Source organism: Panthera tigris, chromosome D3 (assembly GCF_018350195.1).
Source record: "Panthera tigris isolate Pti1 chromosome D3, P.tigris_Pti1_mat1.1, whole genome shotgun sequence".
Lineage (NCBI taxonomy): Eukaryota > Metazoa > Chordata > Mammalia > Carnivora > Felidae > Panthera > Panthera tigris.
In genome coordinates this window covers 30,011,465-30,034,323 of record NC_056671.1, presented here as the reverse complement: position 1 = coordinate 30,034,323, position 22,859 = coordinate 30,011,465, and the positions used below count along the sequence as shown (strand labels likewise).

Sequence of the window (22,859 nt, the reverse complement as noted above, 5' to 3'; positions counted from 1 at the left end):
GGCCGGACCCGGAAGTAAAGGTTGCCGAGTTCCCCGCACCCCCCCCCCCCCTCCCCGAGCGAAAACTGAAGCGGGAGCTGAGGCGGAAGCCGCGGCGGGTGAGCGGTGGGCGGCGCGGGGCAGCGGGAAGCGCCGGCCTTTTGGGGGCACGTTTCCCGAATGCTGGCCGGGCGCCCAGGGGTCCCAAGCCCGGGGCTTGGGAGAGGACCTCCTTGCATTCTCGCCGCTTCTTTCCCGCCCCGGAGCTTGCATTAGCGGTTCGGGGAGGTGATGATAGGCCAGTGCTTAGTCCGGTGCCTGGAAGGAATAGGCGCTGCAGTTAATACTCTCGTTCGTCAACCTGGTCCGCGGTTCTTTTAAGTGGGGTCTGTTGTCTGAATCTGTTGTCACGAGTAGGGAAACTGAGGGTCGGGGAGGCCGTGCAGAGGTCGGGGCCAAGTCAGGGCACGCTCCACTCGCCGCTACCTGGGCCCTGGCTCAGTCGTGAGGGCAACCGGGTGTTTCTCTGAGTTGTTGATGGAGATGAGGGAAGGTCCTTTTGTGAACAAAACAGCTAGAATCCGGAGGCACTAATTTCTTACAGGTAAAAAAGAAGACTGTGACCTAATCTTGCCTCTAAAGATTTGTGTTAAAGCACAAAGCCTTAGGGAACAGGACGTGGAGAAGTCAGCCCGACGTGGGCTTGATGGCCACTTAGCCCTGGGTTCCCCCAGAGCCTTGGCAAAGGTCACCTGGCACTAGTCTGGATTGTTCTGAACCTCCGTTTAATCGTGGTTTAAAAATTACAAAACCAGCCTTGTCAAGCTGTTGCAAGATTAAACAAAGTAGCAGTTTGTAGCAATTGTTTGCCTCCAAAGGAGGAGTCTTCTTTCCCTCTTTTCCTGACTCCATGGGTATTGGGTTAAGTTGCTAAGTTGGGAAACCCTAGGGCTCTGCATGCTGTTTGGACCCCTGCGAGGCCTCCACTCCCAAGCCAAGTTCACTTGTTTATAAGACTGGCAGAAAGGACCTTATTATGTACAGCGTCTCCCAAAGGACACATACCATTGGTGGTATTGCTGTTGATAGTTGACAGGGTAGTAACAGGCTAACCTGCGTATTTGCTGTCAACACTGCCTTAGCACTTGCTGATCTCCCCTTTTGAAATAAGAGAACGAACTTTAGGCTCAGCTTTACCAGAAAACAAGACCAAACCCGATACACGACATAGGTTACGGAAAGAACCTGGTTCTGGCCATTGATTACAGGCTTTCAGTTCCTACAAGGCTATACAATTTCCCTTTTTTAAAATGTACATTTAAGGTTTTTTAAAAAAGCAAAAACTTAAGTGAATAATAATGTTGGTAAAGCAGAAAGGTTAAGACGGTATATGACACAACAATGGTATAATAAAGGTTGCAAACCATTGCTTTCAGCTATTACTGACTTCCCTTTTGAAATCTGAGTGTGCCTTAATGGAAAAATAGGTCCCAAATAATCACAGAAAATTAATCACAGTTAAAACTGGAGAATGCTTTTAAGAGGTGAACCCTGGTGCCATTAAAAAAAAAAAAGGTACCCGGCTGGAAGTAAGGAAGCATGAGTTTCAGCCCCAACTCAAATTTCCCAGGTAACCTTTGGAAAATCCCTTTCTCTGAGTCTTAGTTTGTTCTTCCTTGAGACGGTTGTACCAGATCATCACCAAGGTCCCTTTCCCAGGATTCTATGATTCTGAATCCTTAAAGGAAGTCATATTTTTTCCACAAAGTACTCGTGCAGAACTGAAATATAAACTGTTGAACTAGAACGTGTGTTTCTTTAGAGCCACTACTACCAAAGACCAACACGTATTAGTGGGGAGTAACAACTAGTCTGTCCTGTGGACGGGTGACCAGAAATCAGAACAGATGTTGACAGCCCTTTGTGGGCACCATCCAATTGTCTGGCACCATCCAATTGTCTAGCCGTGGATGAATGAGGTAATCCCTTTGAAGATGCTAGGGTAAAACATTTTTCTCTAAAGTGATCTTTTTTTTTTAAGTTTTTATTTATTTATTTATTTTGAGAGAGAGAGCATGAGCAGGGGAGAGGCAAAGACAGAGGGAGAGAGAGAATCCCAAGCAGGCTCTGTGCTGACAGTGAGATCTCACGAACCGTGAGATCATGTGAGCAGAGATCAAGACTCAGATGCTTACCCAACTGAGCCACCCAGGTGCCCTCTCTCTAAAGGGATCTTTAGAGAAGAATCTGTTAATTATTTACTGAAAAGGTATTTAGGATCCTTAGGTGTGAAGAGAAATAGTAGAAATATGAAACTTCTAGAAACTGACACCATAGGAAAAAAGAACAGTGAGAAGTGCTTGTAATACTCATACAGATTTAAAGTCCGTTTTTAAAACTTAGACATCTAAGGGGTGCCTGGGTGGCTCAGGTGGTTAAGCCTCCGACTTCAGCTCTGGTTATGATCTTTCAATTCATGAGTTCAGGCCCCGGGTCAGGCTCTGTGCTGACAGCTCAGAGCCTGGAGCCTGCTTTAGATTCTGTGTCCCCCTCTCTCTCTGCCCCTCCCCTGCTTGCATTCTGTCTCTCTCTCTCTCTCAAAAATAAACATTGAAAATTTTGCAAAAAAACAATAAAACTAAAATTAAAAAATAAAGTTCTAAAATTTAGACATCTAAAAGTATTTTTATTATTCACTTTGCAGGTAAAATTATTGTTTCATACATGCAGCCATTTATTCAATCAGTATTTGCTTAGTGTCTACTACTTACTGTTAGAGTAAACAGTAAACATTTTACCCCTAATTTGCCGTGATGGGTGTTGCTGGCCCTCCTACTACAAAGGGCTAATTTCCTCATTATATTAACAGTTCCTAAAAATAAGAAAACAGCAATCCAGCTAGGGTGAAAAAGGATAAAAAATATGAATAGACCATTCACAGGAAAGGAAGTCAAATGATTTTAAACGTGAAGAGGTGTGCTTCTGAGCTTCTGAAATCCTTAGGTATCTTTCATACCAAAGTTGTTTTCTTCTAGTATTTTTCTAGTTTCATCTTTTTGCTTAAATTTCTGCTAGATCTAGACTATGTTTTGGTGGAAATTATAAAGTAGAAGTCTAGCTTTAATTTTCCTCCCAGAAGGTGGCTCAGTTGTCTCAGTAGAAGACAGGTTTTGGTGTTTTGTTTTGCTTTTTTTAATACAGTGTCATACTTGTCAATGTCAAGGCCATACCTATAATGATCAAAAAGACAGGGGCACCTGGGTGGCTCAGTCAGTTAAGCATTCGACTCTTGATTTTGGTTCGGGTCATGATCTCACAGTTGGTAAGTTCGAGCCCCACGTTGGGCTCTGAGCTGACAGGATGGGCCTGCTTGGGATTCTCTCCCTCCCTGCCCCTCCCCTGTGCGCGTATGTGCTCGCTCTCTCTCTCTCTCTCTCTCTCTCTCAAAATAAGTAAATAAGCTTAAAAAAAAGAAAGGGCCCATGTTTCTTTTATTTAGCCAGCAGGTATTAGATGTCCTGTATCAGTCATGGAACTAGCTATTACAGTTGCCAGCAGTGATCTAGACCTCAGGCTGCTCCTGTGCTGGTGGGGAGATGAGGCAGTAACTAACTGTGGCACAGTGCACAGTCCATTGTAATGGACTGGGGACAGCAGAAAATGACTCATACTGTCAAGGGTGTTAGAAGAGCTCTTTAGAGTTAGCACTAGAGCCCCAGCCATTATGCGGCCAGGCTGCATTCTCCAGCCTTGGCAGTACATTCCAAGCACGGGAACAGAGGCTTAAGAATATGTTTTTCTTTAGACAGTGGTGTCCAATTTAATTGGCCAAAAGCACGGTCTGCAATGCTAGAGGTTATGTGGGGCAGGCAGGAAGGTAGATTGGAGCCCATTGCAAGGGGCTATTAAGTTCTGGGGACTGGATTCCCTAGCCAGTGGATCTCAGGTCCAGCGCCCAGCTGTGGATCAGAAAGACCTGAAGAATGTGGCCTGGGCATCTGCATTTTATAAAATGTCCCAGGGCATCCTGATGCTCAGCTGAGGTGGAGGTGCTGCCCTCAGCCCTGAGGAGTAAACAGAACCATGGCCTGGGAGGAGGGCCATCTGCCCTATTCCAGCCCATCAGCCCAGGTCCAAAGGCCCCGAAGCCTTTGTAGCATGGATCTGGGGACAAGACAGACCCGAGGTCATGGAGCCATGTCACTGTCTCCCAAAGGAACCTAAATCCCCAAGGTCATCTCCGAGCCAATTCCATTGCCCTGATTTGTTCAGTGTCTTCAAGTTTCCCTAACTTCTTTTTCTTACCTCAGGTTTCTTTTTGCTTATTTATTTGTTTTTTAAGTAAACTATGCCCAACACGGGGCTCGAACTCATGACCTCGAGATCAAGAGTCACATGCTCTACCAACTGAGCCAGCCAGGCACCCCTGTGTTTTGGTTGTTGTTGTTGTTGTTGTTGTTTTTAAGTAGGTTTTGTGCCCAGTGCAGAGCCTTGACTTATGACCCTGAGATCAAGACCTGAGCTGAGACCAAGAGTCAGGCACTTGACCGACTGAGCCACCCAGGCACCCCTGTTTTTTGTTTTTTAAAGTGAATTTCCTTCTTAGGGGTATAGATTCCATTAGAAGCATTACTGTTTTCTACGTGTCTTTTCTTCTCTTCAGGAGTCAGCGCTGACAGCAGTGTTGAGCCAAAAAGAAGAGCAGAGCAGTTTCTGAACTTCATTGCCATCTCTCTGAAACTGGAGTGGGAAGGGCCAAAGCCCTTGGCAGCTTTAAGACAAGATGAGGACCGTGCTCATGGTTGCAGAAAAGCCATCCTTGGCCCAATCTATTGCTAAAATCCTCTCTCGAGGTAGGGAAGACCAACACGTGGGGGGGGGGGGGGGGGGGGGGGGGCGGGTTGAATCTATGAGCGTGGTCATTTCTTTCTTTTTCCAGCTCTCTGGAGTTGACTTGGTTCAAGATAGCAAGTGCTAACGAGGTACCTTGGTATCAGTCACTAGGGGATGCATTTACTGCCGTACCCAGTATGAGCCAGGGCTGGGACTCCAAAAAGGTACAGGCACTCTTCACAGCGTAACACCAGGCAGGCTGCTGTCAAAGTGCTGTGCCTCTCATGTTGTTGGTCATAAATAGCAACCAGCCCTGGTAACTTACCCAGAAAGAGAATTCATTGGAAGGAAGAAGACAGAGCCAAGACCCCACCCTTGTCTAAATTTGACTCCAGTCTGAGACCCCAGTCTAAGTCTGAGGCCATGCCGCGGACATCGTCACCACAGGACCCTTGCCACTGCCCTCAACCCATGACTGCTACAGCTGCAGCCTGTGTGCTTATGTCACTCAAGAGTAGCCACTAGGCTGACCCTTGGCTGTGGTCCTCCTGAGACACCAGGACACTAAGAAAGGGAACATGTGTTCCTTACCCTAACTCTGGCCACTGGGATAGTTGGTGGGGTGCTACTTCCCCTCCCATCTCTGAATTCCCTCCAAAAAGGAAGGGTGTTTGCATGCTGGGTACCCAGAAATGGCAGATGTCCACCATGACCTCCCCTTGGCTAGGACAGTGGGCTAGCATCCCTCCAGAAGGGAGGGGAGAGCTAAGACATTCCCACTTCCCAGAGGCTAAGAAAGGTCAGCCAAGGGGCTGTCCGGGGGGAGCATGAGAATATTGTGGAATTTGATAATGAGGTCCCTGGATACCTTTGAGTAAAGTTTGAAGAAATGAGGCTGAAATGCAGAGAAAGGACCCAAGAATGTCTGCTCTTAAGAGTGTTCAGAGAGGGTGCTCCTGGCCTTCAGAGACACAGGGCTCTGCATTGAGAGCACACCATACTGGTTGGTCAGCAGCGGTGTTTTCCGTGAGATCCATGACCTCTCAGCACTCCGTTACCCGCAGTGGCCCAGAGAACATCATCACTGACCACTCTGGGGAAGGGGTACTCTGGCCCTCCGAGAGGCAGCACCAGGGCCTGGGGCCTCCACGGCAGTTGTGGCTTGCTGGAGCAGCCGTCACTGCACTTCTGCCCTGTAGGAAACATGTCCTCACGCAAAGGGCTGAACGGAACATGCTCAGTGCACGAGTACACAGGGACTTTCGCTGGCCAGCCCGTCCGCTTCAAGATGACATCTGTCTGTGGTCATGTGATGACCTTGGATTTCCTAGGTAAGCCCCCCATGCCCCTGCCCACCCTCCACCCTGCTAAGGGAAGCCCTGCGAAGTGCTCCCCTGGGTCTATTTGGAGCCAGGGGAGGGCTCCAGGCAAGGAGTTTGTGCAGAACCTGTGAGTCCTAAGGCCAGCAGATTGTGGAGGGTTGACACAGGGTCTCTGGGTGACATGCACAGAACCCAGGCTTTGGAGCTCAGTGCCCCTGGGTCCCCATCCCAGAGGCACCCCTTAGTCACTGCATGCCCTATGCTCCTTCCTGTGCTTCCTGGAGGCAGAGAATGCCCACCTTAGGGGGCCTGGCCTCTGCAGGCATTTGGGAGGTGGTTCCTGCTGAGTGCGACTATTGTCCAGTGGTCATTCAGTGGCTGTCATTGTCATCCTTGTATCATTGTTGTGTCACCTTGGAAGAGCCAGCATTAGTACCCAACAGAGCTAGGTGCAGGGCCCTGTGGTTGACAAAGAGTCGGCTGGGACTGGGGCTTCTACAAGTTTCTGTTCCACAGATGTGAAGTGGGTCTTACAACAGTGCCATCCACTTCCCAGGATTGTTTGAGGACTAAGTGTGACAGTGAAGGTAAAGAGCTTAGCACACAGCGAGGTCTCCTTCCTATTGCTCAGTGACAACAATGACATCAATTCAGTTGTGTCGCCAAGCATTTGGACTGAGTTTTATCACCAGCTGGCAGTTGGGGAGCTAGGATTTAAACTTGACGTGAGGCACCTGGGTGGCTCAGTCAGTTAAGCATCTGACCGGCTCAGGTCTTGATCTTGTGGTTCGTGAGTTTGAGCCACACGTCAGGCTCTGTGCTGACACCTCAGAGCCTGGAGCCTGCTTCAGATTCTCCCTCTCGCTCGCTCTCGCTCTCTCTCGCTCTCTCTCTCTCTCGCTCTCTCTCGCTCTCTCTCTCTCTCTCTCTCTCTCTCTGACCCTCCCCTGCTCATACTCTGTCTCTTTCTCAAAAGTAAATAAAAACATATAAAAAAAAAATTTTAACTTGACTCTATCTGACCCTATTCTCCCAGGCTACACAAAATGGAGACTAAAAGAAAGCTGGAGGGCTAAGCATGCAAGCACTGAGCCCTGAATAGAGAAGTAGGTGGATGTACCAGATAAGAGGCCCAAAAGATTGATTCCCCACAGGGATCACCTGAGCACCTGTCAGTGCCATGTAGGGGGAGAGTTACAAAAATTCAGGCTGGAAGAGAAGACAGAGGTATGAGTGGTATAGTTCAGTGCTCTGGCAAAGTGAGCCAGCCCAGGAATGGCACTTCCAGCCACAGGGCCTGTGCTGAAGTGAGGTTGGAGCAGCAGCAGCCCGGCCCAGTGGTGGCTCCTGTGGGTGGCCAAGGTGTGGTGTCACCTCACCAGCCTAGGAGAACGAAGGCGCAGCGCTGCCTCCAATTTTGGGATTGCCCTGGGTAAAGTGTTCTCCAAGCCTCCTTTTCCCCGTTTTTGAGGTGAGACCACCACCATCCTCCTGAGGTTATGACGATTGGAGAGGTCAAGCCCTGTGAGCCAGGAAGTGTGATTCAGATGTCACTGTGGCTGTGGTTTGTAGGAAAGTACAACAAGTGGGACAAGGTGGACCCTGCAGAGCTGTTCAGCCAAGCCCCAACAGAGAAGAAGGAAGCTAACCCCAAGCTGAACATGGTGAAGTTCCTGCAGGTGCGTGGGGCGTGCGAGAGCACAGGCACCTGGGGGGGGGGGGGAGGGGTGAGGTCCACCCCTGCACTGCAGGAAGCCTCCTGAATCCTTCCCCCTTTTTTGAACCTGGCGGCCTTTGCTGGATGCCCAGGCTGGCCTTGCAACCCTTTCTGAGAGCGCCCCTTGCTGGCCCTCCTGGACAGCCCTGTCACTCAGCCCTGGGGAGCAGAAATTCTGTTTTTTAGATTGTTTGGCACTGGTGGTGGTTTTCCTAATTTTAAAACAAATGCATACACATGGAAAATATTAAAAAGTAGAAGGAAGAACAAATCATTTATGATCCCACTAAGACAACCACTATTAACATTGAGTCTTATTGCAACCCTTTTTCTGTGCAGCATTGCATTAATGACCTTTTTGTGCCCAAAAAACTGAGTTCTAAGCTAAGTTCTATAAGTGGCTAAGGCAGCCTAAGTGCAGCCAGCTCCTCTGCTCAGCCTGGGTCCCACTCAGCACTGGCCCTCCTACTTGTGGCTCAGGGGCCAGGCAGGAGCACTATGGGTGGGCATTGCAGGGCTGGGCTGTGGAGGTGCCAGTCTCTGTGTGCTATGTGGCAGGTGGAAGGCAAAGGCTGCGACTACATCGTGCTGTGGCTGGACTGTGACAAGGAAGGGGAGAACATCTGCTTTGAGGTAAGAGGGGTGCCCACTGAGGTCCTCACTGCCAACCTTTCCACCGACCTCACTCGCAGTCATCCCGTTCTGGGGCTGCAGTGGGGAATCAGCCATGTTGCCTTAGAAATAGCCTTTTTTCCTCCTCTATTTTGAAAATTCCATAGACACTTTCAAATGCATGGACTCTACCAAGGGTGAAGGAGTGTTACTTCCCCTGCTGGGGCACACTGTGAGAGCAAACAGAAAGGGCAGAATTTTCTGGGTGGATGGGAGTTTCCCAATCAATCTGCCTCAAGGAGAGGGTTGGTTTCCAGCATCCTGGCCACTGGGCACCTTTCAGGGACCTTTGGCCAAGGCTGGTTGACACTCAACAACATTCCTCACTCCTTTTCTCACCTCCAGCCTTCACTGTCCTCTCCCCACCCAAGATACCCTCCCACCTCCTGTCTCCACCCTCCCTGCAGGGAAGCAGGTGCCTGCCTCATCTATGGCTGTGGTGCCCCCACGCTGGTCCTGGCTGGAGGTGTCCCCTAGTGAGGCTCACCCTCCTGCCTCTGTGTCCCCAGCTCTTACCTGGGGCCTGGCACACCCTGGGGCTCAGGAAATGCTTCCCGCATGGCAGAGGGTGCTCAGGGCACCCCAAGTTCCAGCGCAGCACCCTCAGGAAACACGCTATGTCCCTTCCCAGACACTCCTCTCCTGGCCCCTCCCCGGCAGGGCTGCTCCTCCCCTGGGGGGCCTTTGCATCGAGGAGTGCAAGCTCACCAGGCTCTCTCCCCTCAGAAACAAAGGCACCTCTTCCCTGTAAAGAAGCTGCATGGCCAGGCTCCAGTGTGACTCCCCTCCCACAGCACAGCCTTCTTAGTGAGTCTGGCTCCAAGCCCCTGCTGTGCTTTAGCCCTAAGAGGGCCACCGCCCCCACCCCGCCACTCTTAAGCCCCATTCCATGGGGGTCCTCTGCGCCCTTACCCCTCCTGTCGTTTGCCTTTTCCACCTCATCTCTGTTTTCCTTCCCTGGCTTTTCTCCAGTCTCTCAAAAGTTCCACCTACCCCTCCTGGCACTCTGCCCTCTAGAAAGAAGGGAAGTGGGTCAAGTGGGATGGACTTGGTGACTGAGCTCCCTTGCACCCATGGCAATAGCATTTGCTGGTTGGGCGGGGATGAGAGCAGAGGATGAGAGAAAGGGTGGTAGTAAAAAGGGGGATGTTTGAACAGATTTGTCGTGGGTGGAAGAGCAGCCATGTAGCAGGAATTCTGTGGAGAGACTGAGACTTTTGGACAGGGAAGGAGACAGAGGAGGGTCTGGCAGGATGGAGAAGGAGTCACACACATTGAGGGTCAGCCCCGGGCCTCACAGGCAAAATGTGGAGCAGGAGGTAAAGACCTCAGTGGTGGGTTACAGCTGGGCTGCCTCCCCCAGGTACTGGATGCCGTGCTGCCCATCATGAATCCAACCCACGGTGGCGAAAAGACGGTGTTCCGGGCCAGATTCAGCTCCATCACGGACACAGACATCTGTGCCGCCATGGCCCGCCTGGGCGAGCCCGACCATAACGAGGCACTGTCGGTGGATGCCCGGCAAGAGCTGGACCTGCGCATCGGCTGCGCGTTCACCAGGTGCTGGCTGCCCTCCCTTTGGCCAGAGCCCCTGTCTTTCTGGTCCCTGTTTGCCACCCCAGGACCTGGTTAGCACTAGGCCAACGTCCACATTCTAAAACCCCTGAAGAACTGTCTGTCTAGCTGACGAGACCACACAGGCCACTACTTGATAAGCAGAGTGTTTGTCTACAGTGTGTGGGTCTTCAGGAGAGGGTGGAGGGGATAGAATATAGTAGAAGGGCTTCCCAGACCTGGGATGGGTAGAACCTCTGCTCTTCTCTCTTGCGTTTTGTGTCACGTGTGCACACACATGATTCCTCTCTGCCTGCACACACCCTTCCCAGCCCCCATGCTGAGCATGACCTCACCCTGTCCCCTGTCTTCTGAGCAGGGAAGCCACCTTGGTCCCCTCCCTGCACTCACTAGTAGCCCCATGCTGGATTCACATGGGTGGTTAACAATGGTGTCTGGAGTGAATACATAACCGGAATATCTTTCTCTGCCTCCTCCTCCTTATAGGTTTCAGACTAAATACTTCCAGGGAAAATATGGCAATCTAGACAGCTCCCTTATCTCCTTTGGACCATGTCAAACCCCTACCCTGGGCTTCTGTGTGGAGAGACATGATAAAATCCAGTCCTTCAAACCAGAGACCTACTGGGTGCTACAGGCCAAGGTTTGATTTCCTTTCCCTATGCACACTGGGTCTTTCCAGGTTTGGGCTGTGGACTCTGAGAGTTTTCCATCATCATCATAGCCATGCAAGGGCCTGAGGCCAAGGGCACAGAGGAGAGAAGCCAGAGAGTGGTCTGCGGGGTGTCCAGGGAAGAGACCCCAGCCTTCATAGAGAGGCAGGATAAGGTTAGGCCTGGATGCATTGAATTTGGGTAAGCAGGAATGAACTCCACTTTGGCAGTGTGGGGCAAGGTCACCCCTAGGGCCATCAGCTATGATGGTGAGGTCCAAGGACTGGACTGAGGGCTATAGGCCACTGACTTTCAAATTTTTTAAAGTCTTAGAACCCTTTCTCCAAATAAAATTCTCCATGTGAGCTTCTTATAAGGTTTAAAACATAATACAGAGCTGGTCTGGTTGACGTAGGACTAGGGGCCCATGGACCAACTGCACCTAGTGGGCAGGGATGGCATTCAAGACAGAGTTTCTAACACTTCTTAAGGATACAGCCTTGACTTTCGGCTCCTCTCCCACCTGCCTGGTCTCCGGGGAGAGGCCTGGAGTCAGAGCAGTCTTCCCTTGGGATGGGGCTGGGTCTCAGCCTACATATCTGTACACCTGCACACCTGTACAGGTATGACTGTGAGACCTTAGGGCTGGGATCATTTTGCTCCCAGACAAGGACCAGCTTCATCTATCTTGATTCTCACTCCTGGCAGTGGGCTTACCTGGATTTTTTCTCTCTTGTTTTGTCCTTTTATACTTTTTCCTCCAGGTTAATGCCGATAAAGACAGATCTCTTCTTTTGGACTGGGACCGAGTGCGAGTGTTTGACCGGGAAATCGCACAGATGTTTTTAAACATGACAAAGCTGGAGAAGGAAGCCCAGGTGGGCCTGCCCCACCCACATCTGTCACGTTCGCTCTGGCTGGGAGTAGACCTTGGAAGCCTCTGGCCGGAAGAGTAGTTTGTGGCCCAGGGTCCCATCTTTCTGTCCCTCTTTGAAACACAGACATCTTTTGGAAAGAAGAAAGGTTACAGAACTGCTTGCAGTAACCAGTGTGCCGCATACCTACCCTGTTCCGGGCACCGCCCCATGCCCATGACCTGCCAGGCCCCACAGGCATTATCCCCTTTTGTCAGGATTCCATTTCACACAGATGTCCCCTTTCTGTGATCTCTAAATGCTAACAACTCTGGAGGGACCTGTGTGCACGTCAGTGAACCTGCCCAAGGTCACACAGCTAACATGGGATCCCAACCTCAGTCAGCTTTCATGGCCTTTATGGTGCTGTGTTTCCTACTCAGGGTTTTTATGAATTTGAGGGACATGTGCTTGACCTTTAGGAAAAGGGTGACACCACCTGGCAAGGGGCTGCCTACCTGGGATGGAGGTAGTTCTGCCGCCATTACAGAGGTCCACAGCAGTAACAGCTACCAGAGTCATGGAGGCACAGCCTGGCCTCCTTCAATCACCTTCTCTTGTCCTTTTCCAGCCTTCCTTGGGTGCTCTCTACTCACCCATGCAGTTGACTCAGGCTTCTAGAACTTCCTCCAAAGCTGCCTCATGCTTTTATCCTTGACCATGTTCCTCAAGAGACTCATTGCCATCATCTCCAGATCTCGACCCTAGTGATCCCAAGCCTCCACTGAAGCATGTACCCATTTTGTCCCAAATTAACCCCCCACATTGGTCTGTCTGGAATTCAGAAGGCACTGCCTTGGCCAGGTCTCCATGGGATTGGGAGAGACGAGGCATTGGAGTTGAGTTTGGATTGTTTTTGTCCCAGGCAAGACAGAGTCCTCTTTTCTAACAACTGTTCTGCCCAGAGTTGGAAGCTGCCTAGTATTTTATCTAAACTGCCTCAACGTTTATAAACGTTTCAAATGGTCACCAACATTTGAAAGTCACGAGATTTCGCATGAAAGTCCTGATTTGCAGCTTTTGCTGATGAACTGGAAGATGCAGCAATACTGGTAGGCCCTGGTGGAAGCACTCAGGTGCAGTGAGGGCAGCTGACTGCCCCCGAGACAGGCCTGCACTCCGTGGCCTGCTCCAGCCCTCACCTGCCATCCCCATGGCCTGGCTGCCACTGGCTCCCGTAGGAGTTTGAATTTGCAGCCCTTCCTCTTGGCTCTTCCCCGTTTCTCCAAGTTTTCTCTTTCCCTAGAAAGTTCTCTCGGAAAGAATTTTCTTTCTTTTTCCCTTCCTTGGCCTAAATAAATATTCAAGTCTTGAGACCACTGTGATAAGTGAAATTGAGAAGCAGGGAGACCAAATGAATGAAACCAGACCCTTTGCCCATACCTCCTGATTCTCTATTATGGCCTCTTTTCCCCACTACCCCAAATCCCGGAATCTGTTCTGTCTTCTAGGTGGAGGCCACAAGCCGGAAAGAGAAGGCCAAGCAGAGGCCCCTTGCCCTGAACACTGTGGAGATGCTGCGAGTAGCTAGCTCTTCTCTGGGTACGTAGGGGCATTCCTCTAAAGCCCCCGAAGGGCTTGGAGCAGGCATGCGGTGACCATTCAGCCCTGGTGCAGTGCCTGGGCTTCCAGGGTGATGCTGACTCTCACACTCCCTTCATGCGCGCTTGTGCTGAGTGCCCCCTCCCCCTCCTCCCCCCCCCCCACACCCCCACCGTGTGCACCTGTGCTGAGTGCCTCATGCTCACCTATGTCAAGCCACAGGTCACCTGCAGTGTCATTCGAGGCTTAGTGGGAATCTATGCCTCATGCGGATTTCATTTCCAGAGTGGAAATAAGTAATAACAAACTGACAAACACGAGAGAGGATTCCATTTTGGAAGATTATTGGTTAATATGCAACAGCCCCTTTGGACTTATGTGGGGAAAACAGACCATATTATTGAACATCCATGCAGCTGCTGCCAGGGCCAAACACATGGAAGGCCATGGTCAGGGACCACCTATAGGGCAGGCCTGTGTGTCACTGGCACAGTGGAGTCCCCTCAGAGGCATTAGACCATGGAATTCCAGCCCTGGACCCAAACTCTGGTCCAGTGTCAGCTTGGGTACTTTCTTTCTTGTCCTGGAGCCTTGGTTTTCTCACAAGAAAACAGCAGCCATTGTGACCATCTCTCAGGACTGATTGTTCTAAAAGGATTAAATTATTGTAATGGTGTATCATAACAGCAGCAGTGGTAATGACTGCCACTACCCAAGAGAGATGTCCTGACTTTAGCACCCCAGAGTAGCTTCCCTGGTGTAGGGAGAGAGGCCAGGGGTGGGAGGTTAATGCCCCAGGCTAATGTCCTGCAGGGGCCAGTGTGACCAGTGTTGATGTAATGTCTCTGAGCCTTGTTGCCCCAGGAGGAAGAAGGGGTTTTGACTGGAAAGTTGGCTGTCTCTGACAGCTGTTGGCCTCAAGGCACTGGTGCCTCTGCAGCCTGGGGAAACCTTAGCCAGTGTCCTCATAACAGCACCTTCAGGGATCCTCGGAGGGCAGTGATGACATTGAGTGGCTAATAGCTGAGTAGCAGCCTCTGCTGCCTTCCCTCAGTAGTCCTGGAGTGCCACGAGGACAGAAACACCCACGGAGCTCAGAACAGGGGGAGTATGCTAATTCTGCAGTCATAGTGGGACATCAGCAGATGCTGAGGCACAGTTGCACTCCATGGCCAGAATGTGAGAGAGCAGCACTTTGCAGGCCACATGTAATCAGCATAGCCACTAGTGTTATGAGGGTGACACTGTGGAGCATCCCTGTCCTGGGCCCACCTTTACAGGTTCAGGACCTCGGCCTCAGGTAAGGCTGTATGGGCACAGTGGCCTGGCCAGCAGCTCTGTGCTCTAGCTGTGCCCACTCAGAACCACCTCCACCTGCCAGGAGGCCCTGGCCGCCTTTGATGGGGAGGCTGAGTGCCCAGGCCCATTAGCAGGGACCCAGCCATCCCCAACATTCTGGCCCACTGAGCCTCCCATCCCTCACAGGCATGGGGCCACAACATGCCATGCAGACCGCCGAGCGGCTCTACACACAAGGCTACATCAGCTACCCGCGGACTGAGACCACCCACTACCCTGAGAACTTTGACCTGAAGGGCCCTCTGCGGCAGCAGGCCAACCACCCCTACTGGGCTGACACGGTGAGCAGAGCCACCGCACACCCTTGTTCCCAGGCACTTTGGCCAAACCCAGAACTAGTGCTGGCTCCTCCCTGTGGGAAGTCAGCTATGCCCATACTCACTGCTTTGTCTTTTCTCCCTCAGGTGAAGCGGTTGTTAACAGAAGGTATCAACCGCCCACGGAAAGGCCATGATGCTGGTGACCATCCCCCCATCACCCCCATGAGGTCTGCCACAGAGGCTGAATTAGGTATCAGGCACTCCCCCCAACACTCGCACACTCACTCAAACACACACACCAAGTTTCTGGGTGGGAAGCTATAGTCATGTGGCACCTTAGGACAGTGTCGGGCCCCGTTGGCAGTGTGGGGGCTCCCTCCCCCACCTGCCCCCAGCTGTGGCACAGAGGGTCACCTGAAGGTTGTGTTCTGTTACCATGGGGCAAGACAGAGGAGAAGTGGTGGCAGCAAGTGTGGGGTGGTATGCCTGAGTGCAGGTGCAGGTGGCTGCTCGTAGGAGGCAGGAGGGTGAGGCAGATGGGCAAGGAGGGGACAGGACGGGACCAAGACAGGGAGTGCTGGGGCCCAACCACTGGGTGTGCCTCCTGCTTCCCACCCAACCAAGGCAGTGTGAGGGCCTGTGTACTGGGAGGAGGCAGGGAAAGGGAGAACCGTGCAGGTAGAGACAGGAGCCACTGCACCACCCAAGCTTGCAGTCACCAACTAAGAACATACCAGGCCCTGAAGAGCAGTCCCACCTGAAAGCAGAGGTCGGAGCTGTAACTGTGTAGGAACCACCACAGCACAGGATACTCACTTTCCCTTCCTGCGCATTTCCTACTCCTCTCTCCAGCTTCAGTGCAGGCTAGCCCTGGCATTCTGTGCTGATGGCCAGGGCCCTGCCGCCTGAATGAGAGTGCTGGGGGTCTTTAGAGCCAGAGCTTCTGGACAGTAACCAACTTCCTTGCCTGCTGCAGGCAGTGAGGCGTGGCGGCTCTATGAGTACATCACCAGGCATTTTATCGCCACAGTTAGCTACGACTGCAAGTACCTCCAGAGCACCATTTCCTTCCGTATTGGGCCTGAGCACTTCACCTGCACAGGGAAGACCGTCATCTCTCCAGGTAAAACTGCAGGGCCAGACTGGCTCCTCCCTCACCTCCACAGACAGACGGAACATTCTCCATTGAACCTGGGGAGGGAGGCCCAGGGTCTTGGGCCTGGGCTGCCTGGGACGGGACCCTAAGTGGCAGCACCCTGTCCCTCCAGGCTTCACGGAGATCATGCCCTGGCAGAGTGTGCCTCTGGAGGAGAGCCTGCCCACCTGCCAGAGGGGCGACACTTTTGCTGTGAGTGAAATAAAGATGCTGGAGAAGCAGACGAACCCGCCCGACTACCTGACAGAGGCCGAGCTCATCACACTCATGGAGAAGCACGGCATAGGTGGGTGCACCCACCCTCTTGCCCACCCAGGCCCCGGGCCTGAGGGTTTCCATCCCAGGAGCAGGTCCAGACCTGCTCAGTGACTCTTCCGTGCCCAGCACCTAGTAACTGCAGCCCAGGGTGTGGCCAGCTCCCCAGGCAATGTTCACTCTAATGGGAACTGCCTGTTGTTTGATGTGCTGCACCAGCTGACCCAGCTCTGGAGGGCCAGAACAATCCAAGGTGCTGTGCCTGAGTCTTGTTCTGTCACTAACAGTTGTGACAGGTGACTGTCAGGGAACGTCTCACCTGGGTTTGGTGACAGTGGTGTGTGGGTGCTGCTCCCCCAGCATCCTCTGTCCTTCCCCATTGACAAGACATCCATGGCTCCCTGCAGCCACATACTGGACAGCAGCCCAGATCCCATAACCAAAATGAGCCCGTGAAAAGGGCTCCTGTGACCTTCTGAACAAGACAGCGGCCCTGGGCAGCCCTGTTAACCAGGAGCCCCCAGGGCTGTGTGAAAAGGAACTGGCAAGGGCTGCCGCTCTGGCAGTGGCAAGAACGCAGTGGGCACAGCGGGGAGTGTGCTGGGGCTTAGATCCTAATCCCAGCATTGTCCTTCCAGTGCGGTACCTCAATGGCCTCCATAGCCTCTAAGCACCATCTGAGGAGGCTCCTCAGCACGGGGGAGCAGTAAAGGCAGCATCTGGCAGTGCCAGGTGACCCTGAAGTCTCTAGGGGAGGTGCCATCCTGGAAACTAATCACAAGGGACCTGGGAGCTGGAAAGTGGGCAGTTCTGAGCAGGTTTCAGAGGGGACGATTTGGCAGCGAGCATGGGAGTTCCTCCGTGTTCAGGGGTCTTGAGCCCTGTTTCTGGAAGGGGTAGATGTCTCAGAATTGAGGCAGGGAGAGGTCAAGGACCGCATTTACCAAATGTGAGGGGCAGGCAGACTGAGCTCCCATGACCTTGGCAGAGTTCCTTAACCTCCGTGAGCCTCTGTTTGTAGAGGGGAATTAAGCGCCCGGCGCTGGGAGGGCCATTTTTGGATTCACAAGACCATTCTCAAAACGCATGGTGTGGTGTCCAGCACAGTGCTAGCCAAAAACAGAGGTGAGGGGGCTGAGAACTAGGGTCCCCATGGTGAGTGGGAGCAAAGGTGGAGCCTACGGTCTGATGGGGAGCCTGCTATGGAACACTTGATATGTGTTACTATGTGTTTCAGGGACGGACGCCAGCATCCCCGTGCACATCAACAACATCTGCCAGCGCAACTACGTCACTGTGGAGAGCGGGCGCCGACTCAAACCCACCAACCTTGGCATCGTCCTGGTGCATGGCTACTACAAGATTGGTGAGTCCGTGCTGGGTGGCTCAGTCGGTTGAGTGTCAGACTTCAGCTCAGGTCATGATCTCACGGTTCGTGAGTTCAAGCCCCATGTCGGGCTCTATGCTGACAGCTCAGAGCCTGGAGCCTGCTTCTCTCTGCCCCTACCCTGCTCATACTCTGTGTGTGTGTGTGTGTGTGTGTGTCTCTCTCTCTCTCTCTCTCTCTCTCTCTCTCTCTCTCTCAAAAATGAATAAACATTCAAAAAAATTTTAAAAAAGAAAAGAGATTGGGGCGCCTGGGTGGCGCAGTCGGTTAAGCGTCCGACTTCAGCCAGGTCACGATCTCGCAGTCCGTGAGTTCGAGCCCCGCGTCGGGCTCTGGGCTGATGGCTCAGAGCCTGGAGCCTGTTTCCGATTCTGTGTCTCCCTCTCTCTGCCCCTCCCCCGTTCATGCTCTGTCTGTCTCTCTCTGTCCCAAAAATAAATAAAAAAACGTTGAAAAAAAAAAAATTTTTTTAAAAAAGGAAAAAAAAAAAAAAAAAGAAAAGAGATTGATGAGTCTGGCTGGCTGTTGCTCCCTGACTTTGGCCTGGGCTGCAGCTCTGCATTCATCAGCCCCCAGCCTCTGACAGGCCATGGCCCTGTGGCAGGTCAACTCCCACTGAAACAGTGCTATATTGTCACCCCCCCCCGCCCGGCCCCGGACGTGCCCCAGCAGGGTCTCTGTGTGGTGGATGGATGAATGGACAAGTGCAAAGGTTCCAAGAGAGGAGGCTCGAGGGGCTTTTCCCCACAGACCAGCTCCGGATGGGGTCTGGGTCCTCCTTGCAGAGCTCTTTGCTCTGTCCCAGAGAGGTTCCAAGGGTCTTAGGGGAGATGGCAGGGCACAGACCTGGCCTGAGGACTTCCAGGAACTGTGACACAGTCTTGGAGACAGGATGCTCCTGTCTTGGAGACAGTGGCCCCTGGCCACTCGACATTGGATTTTCCGGGTAGGAGATCAGGAAAGGCGTGGGACCACAGGACTGCAGCCTGAGCTGGTGGGAGCAGCCACAGCTCCCCAGTGCGAGTGCTCACAGCAGCACTCCCCCACTTGCAGACGCAGAGCTGGTGCTCCCCACCATCCGCAGTGCAGTCGAGAAGCAGCTGAACCTGATCGCCCAGGGCAAAGCTGACTACCGCCAGGTCCTGGGCCACACCCTGGATGTCTTCAAGAGGAAGTTCCACTACTTCGTGGACTCCATTGCCGGTGAGCCCACCTCTTCCCTACCCCTGTGCCAGAGGCCCCTGGGCCAGGGCTGCCCCAGCCGTGTGGGACCAGTGTCCAGATTTGGGCTCCGGGCTCCGGGGCTCCTTTGGGAGGACAGGGCAATAACATCTCATTGCTGGACCATCGTTGGGGTTAAAGAGCGGGCTTTTTTTTTAATAGTATTTTTTAATAAGTTGTGTTTTAACAAGATATTTTTTAATAAGTTATTTTTGAGAGAGAAAGCACGAGCAGGGGAGGGGCAGAGAGACAGGGAGAAAGAATCCTAAGCTGATTCCACATTGTCAGCGCAGAGCCCGACGCAGGGCTCAAAACCACAAACTATTGAGATCATGACCTGAGCCGAAACCAAGAGCTGGACACTTAACCGACTGAGTCACTCAGTTGACCCAAGAGCACTCATCTTAACACCATACACGAGGCACCCGGCTCATGTGACACATGAGGCCGCAGCCCTGCTGTTCCTGTTACCCTAGCACCTCAGGGATAGAGACGCATTTACTCAGATGCTTGCTGTGGCCTCCCCCTCTGTGCACGTGTCTGAGGTGGGCTGCCAGAGGCTAGGAGGATGTGACTCTTCCCTGCGCTGCTTGCTTTCAGGCATGGACGAACTGATGGAGGTGTCTTTTTCGCCCCTGGCGGCCACGGGCAAGCCCCTCTCCCGCTGTGGGAAGTGCCACCGGTTCATGAAGTACATTCAGGTAAATGAGGGTGAAGGGCTGTGACCACCCCATCTGGCCTACAGCACCCTTGTGTACAGACCTGGGCAAGTCCTGTCACCACTAGACCTCTGCCTTATCCTTAGTCATAAATCATTGTTCTGGCTGCCACACAAGAATGAGAGGCCTACTGCAGCCTTGCCAACAGACACCCACAGTTTCCCCTTGACCCCAGGAACATGTGAGCTGTGGGGGCTCTTAAACACATTGTCCATTTTTTCCTAACAACACATTATTTGTTATCCTGGGCATTAATACGCATGCAGGGGTTCTAGAACTACCTTTCTCCATGCCTGGAGCAAGTGTCCTAAGACTCATGGCTATGGGTCCTTGCCTGAGAGGTCCTTGCCTGGCAACATGCTACACATTATGCATTACGTATTGTGTTACATGTTACAAGTTACACATTATATGCATATTCCGTGTGTTACACATTATGCATTGTGTGTTATGGGTTACATATTATGTATTACGTATTGCACATATATTACTACATATGTCTCTGTTGTGTACATAAGTATACATATGTATTATGTGTTATGCATACACAATACATAATTAATATGTAAACATAATGTATTCTACATGTGTGACATACGTAACACATTATGTGTTTTCTATACATGTTAGATTTTCTGTGTGTATCATATATTATGTACTACATACACATTACAGTGCTGCATATTCTGTCTTATGTATCATGTTATATACATTATATACTACATGTCACCTGTTACTTCTGTATTAGGAGAGTGAGGGCAGGCCAGAGAGCAGGGTGGCCTCAGTGACCCTGAGCCTCTTCCCTGGTGTTTCTGCAGGCCAAGCCCAGCCGCCTGCACTGCTCCCACTGCGACGAGACCTACACCCTCCCCCAGAATGGCACCATCAAGCTCTACAAGGAGCTCCGGTGCCCACTGGATGACTTCGAGCTGGTCCTGTGGTCCTCAGGCTCTAGGGGCAAGAGCTACCCACTGTGCCCCTATTGCGCCAATCACCCGCCCTTCCGAGACATGAAGAAAGGTGAGTGCCCCGTCTCTTGGCCTCAATCGCTCCCTCCCAAGACAGGCTGCCCCGTCCCCCCTGGATGTCTGTGGTGCCTGTCCAGCCCCTGCCCTGCCCCCACACTATGGCTGGACTCACCGGCTCAGGGACAGGAGACCTGAGGTGTACTTGGGCCCTGCTGAGGCGGAGCCAGCCAGTCTGCCACTCTCTGTCCTGGTCATAATTGAGAGGGCAACTGTAATCCACTCACTCGGGATCTGGGCAGTAGGCATGCCGTGCCCTCTCCTGGGATAGGATGAGTGAGAAGATGCAGCAGGTTGGGGGGCCCCACCTGGCAAGGGGTGCATTCTCAGTCAGCGTCTACCTCCGTTCTCTATCCTTACAGTCATTACTGGGGAAAGGAGAGACATGTGCATGGGTAGGGGTGGGTAGTGGGAGGCACCAACAGCACTGAGCCAAGAGTCTAGAGGAGGTACAGGGCCCAGCGTGTTCACCCCATGCTACAGACAGGAATGAGGTACAGCAAAAGGCATCTACCCACATTCATCAAGGGGTCTAGGGAACCCTCAGGGGTCTCAATTCACCCTTCCTGACTCAAGCCTCACCTGTGAGGCAGGGACAGCCTGCATTTGGGCTACTAGGGTTACTGAGGCCCTTCCCTGCCCTCCAGCATCTTTCAGGGCAGCCAATGGCTCCGTGTGACCCAGCAGCACAGGAGCCACATGGAGCTGATGGGAACTGGCTGTGGAAGCAAAGTGAAGAGGGGGAATGGACCTGGCCGGAGGCCACCAGGAAGGCCTTCTGGAAATGATGGGGGGAGGGGGAGTGACACTCACAGGTTGAGGAGGTTTTAGATAAGCAGAGAAGCAGGGGCAAGGGCAGTGGGGGAATCCAGACCCAGGGTGAGCAAGGAACACTTTTTGCTGGGATGACGGATCTGGACCATGAGGCCCTAGGAGAAGACCCCCTGGGAGGTGGCAGCCGGGGGGTTGGGGGGGGGGGGACACAGCACAGGGTGGGGGTTGGTGTGCATCATGGGCTGCCCCCTCCCCACCAGGCATGGGCTGCAACGAGTGCACTCACCCCACCTGCCAGCACTCGCTTAGCATGCTGGGCATCGGCCAGTGCGTGGAATGCGAGAGCGGCGTGCTGGTGCTGGACCCCACCTCAGGCCCCAAGTGGAAGGTGGCCTGCAACAAGTGCAATGTGGTGGCACACTGCTTCGAGAACGCCTACCGCGTGCGAGTGTCCGTCGACACCTGCAGCACCTGTGAGGCTGCCCTGCTGGCTGTGGACTTCAACAAGGCCAAGTCCCCGCTCCCAGGCGACGAGACACAGCACACGGGCTGCGTCTTCTGCGACCCCATCTTCCAAGAGCTAGTGGAGCTGAAGCACGCGGCCTCCTGCCACCCCATGCACCGTGGCGGGCCAGGAAGGAGGCAGGGCCGGGGGCGGGCCCGGGGCCGTCGGCCCACAGTGAAGCCCAGTGCCAGGCGGCCAAAGGACAAGATGTCAGCCCTGGCTGCCTACTTTGTATGACAGCCCCGCCATCCCTTGCCAGGCTCACACAGTTGCCCTTGGGGCCACAGAAATCATTAAAATGTATTTTGCCTTCTCCAGAGCAAGCAGCTCAGGACCTTTCCCTGGTATCAGAGGGTTATGGCGTCCTCACTGCCCTTCCTGGTCTCCCCGCCCCTCCTCTTCCTTCTGCACACACCACGGTGGTGCCTGTAGGGAGGCCACCAAGTGTGGAAAGGGGGATCAAGCTCAGTCTGAGGCTCACGTCATAATTCAGTATGTGTAACAGACAGCAAGGTAGCACAAGTAGGTAGCGTCCCTGATGTCTGCAAGGAAGAAAGGAAGGCACCAACTGCCTGTTATCCCAGGCAGGTGTCATAGGAGGGAGGCCTGGTGGAGGAGACAGGGCTGAAAGAAGTCCTCACTGGACCTTGGCCTTCCCTGCAGCCCATTTTTTGGGGTCACACGGTGGCTCTGAGCAGGTCTGTGTGTGGTGTATGCGACCCTGGCAGCCTCCCAGGGCCTCTTCCAATTCCTGTTCTCAAGCCTTTACTGTCTCAAACAGAGGCAGGCCAGTCACTTCCCAGGGTGAACTGCAGGGAGCCCCACTGAAGCCATCTGCGTGATTTAATGTTTGTTTATTTTTGACAGAGAGACAGAGCATGAGCGGGGGAGGGGCAGAGAGAGAGGGAGACACAGAATCCAAAGCAGGCTCCAGGCTCTGAGCTGTCAGCACAGAGCCCGATGCAGGGGCTCAAACTCACAGACAGCAAGA

The 22,859-nt window shown here is 52.8% G+C and overlaps 1 protein-coding gene and 1 non-coding gene across 6 annotated transcripts; one reads left to right on the top strand and one right to left on the bottom strand.

Moving 5' to 3' along the window:
* Window positions 1–22: 22 nt before the first annotated feature.
* TOP3B (DNA topoisomerase III beta) lies at window positions 23–22,187 on the top strand. Of its 5 annotated transcripts, XM_042962292.1 has the most exons (19): window positions 148–583; window positions 1,802–1,958; window positions 4,643–4,832; window positions 6,012–6,143; window positions 7,707–7,813; window positions 8,410–8,484; window positions 9,887–10,083; window positions 10,585–10,741; window positions 11,516–11,629; window positions 13,117–13,207; window positions 14,693–14,847; window positions 14,971–15,076; window positions 15,803–15,949; window positions 16,095–16,268; window positions 17,475–17,603; window positions 18,678–18,827; window positions 19,446–19,546; window positions 20,383–20,584; window positions 21,624–22,187. In XM_042962292.1, exons 3-19 carry the CDS (start codon window positions 4,763–4,765, stop codon window positions 22,103–22,105), a joined length of 2,589 nt encoding a protein of 862 aa, XP_042818226.1. In that variant the 5' UTR covers window positions 148–583; window positions 1,802–1,958; window positions 4,643–4,762; the 3' UTR covers window positions 22,106–22,187. The 5 variants fall into 5 exon arrangements, with proteins under 5 accessions (XP_042818224.1, XP_042818228.1, XP_042818226.1 ...); XM_042962290.1 differs by lacking the exons at window positions 148–583; window positions 1,802–1,958 and adding an exon at window positions 23–98; XM_042962293.1 differs by lacking the exon at window positions 1,802–1,958 and having other exon boundaries at window positions 148–365.
* TRNAK-CUU lies at window positions 4,329–4,401 on the bottom strand. The gene has a single exon. It is a non-coding gene; the product is annotated as a tRNA-Lys (tRNA).
* Window positions 22,188–22,859: the final 672 nt, after the last annotated feature.

Coding starts and splice junctions, on each gene's coding strand:
- TOP3B (XM_042962290.1), top strand. CDS start 4,763: ATGAGGACCGTGCTCATGGTTGCAGAAAAGCCATCCTTGGCCCAATCT. Junction 14,848..14,970: donor ACCCCTACTGGGCTGACACG/GTGAGCAGAGCC, acceptor TTTCTCCCTCAG/GTGAAGCGGTTGTTAACAGA. Junction 15,077..15,802: donor TGCCACAGAGGCTGAATTAG/GTATCAGGCACT, acceptor TGCCTGCTGCAG/GCAGTGAGGCGTGGCGGCTC.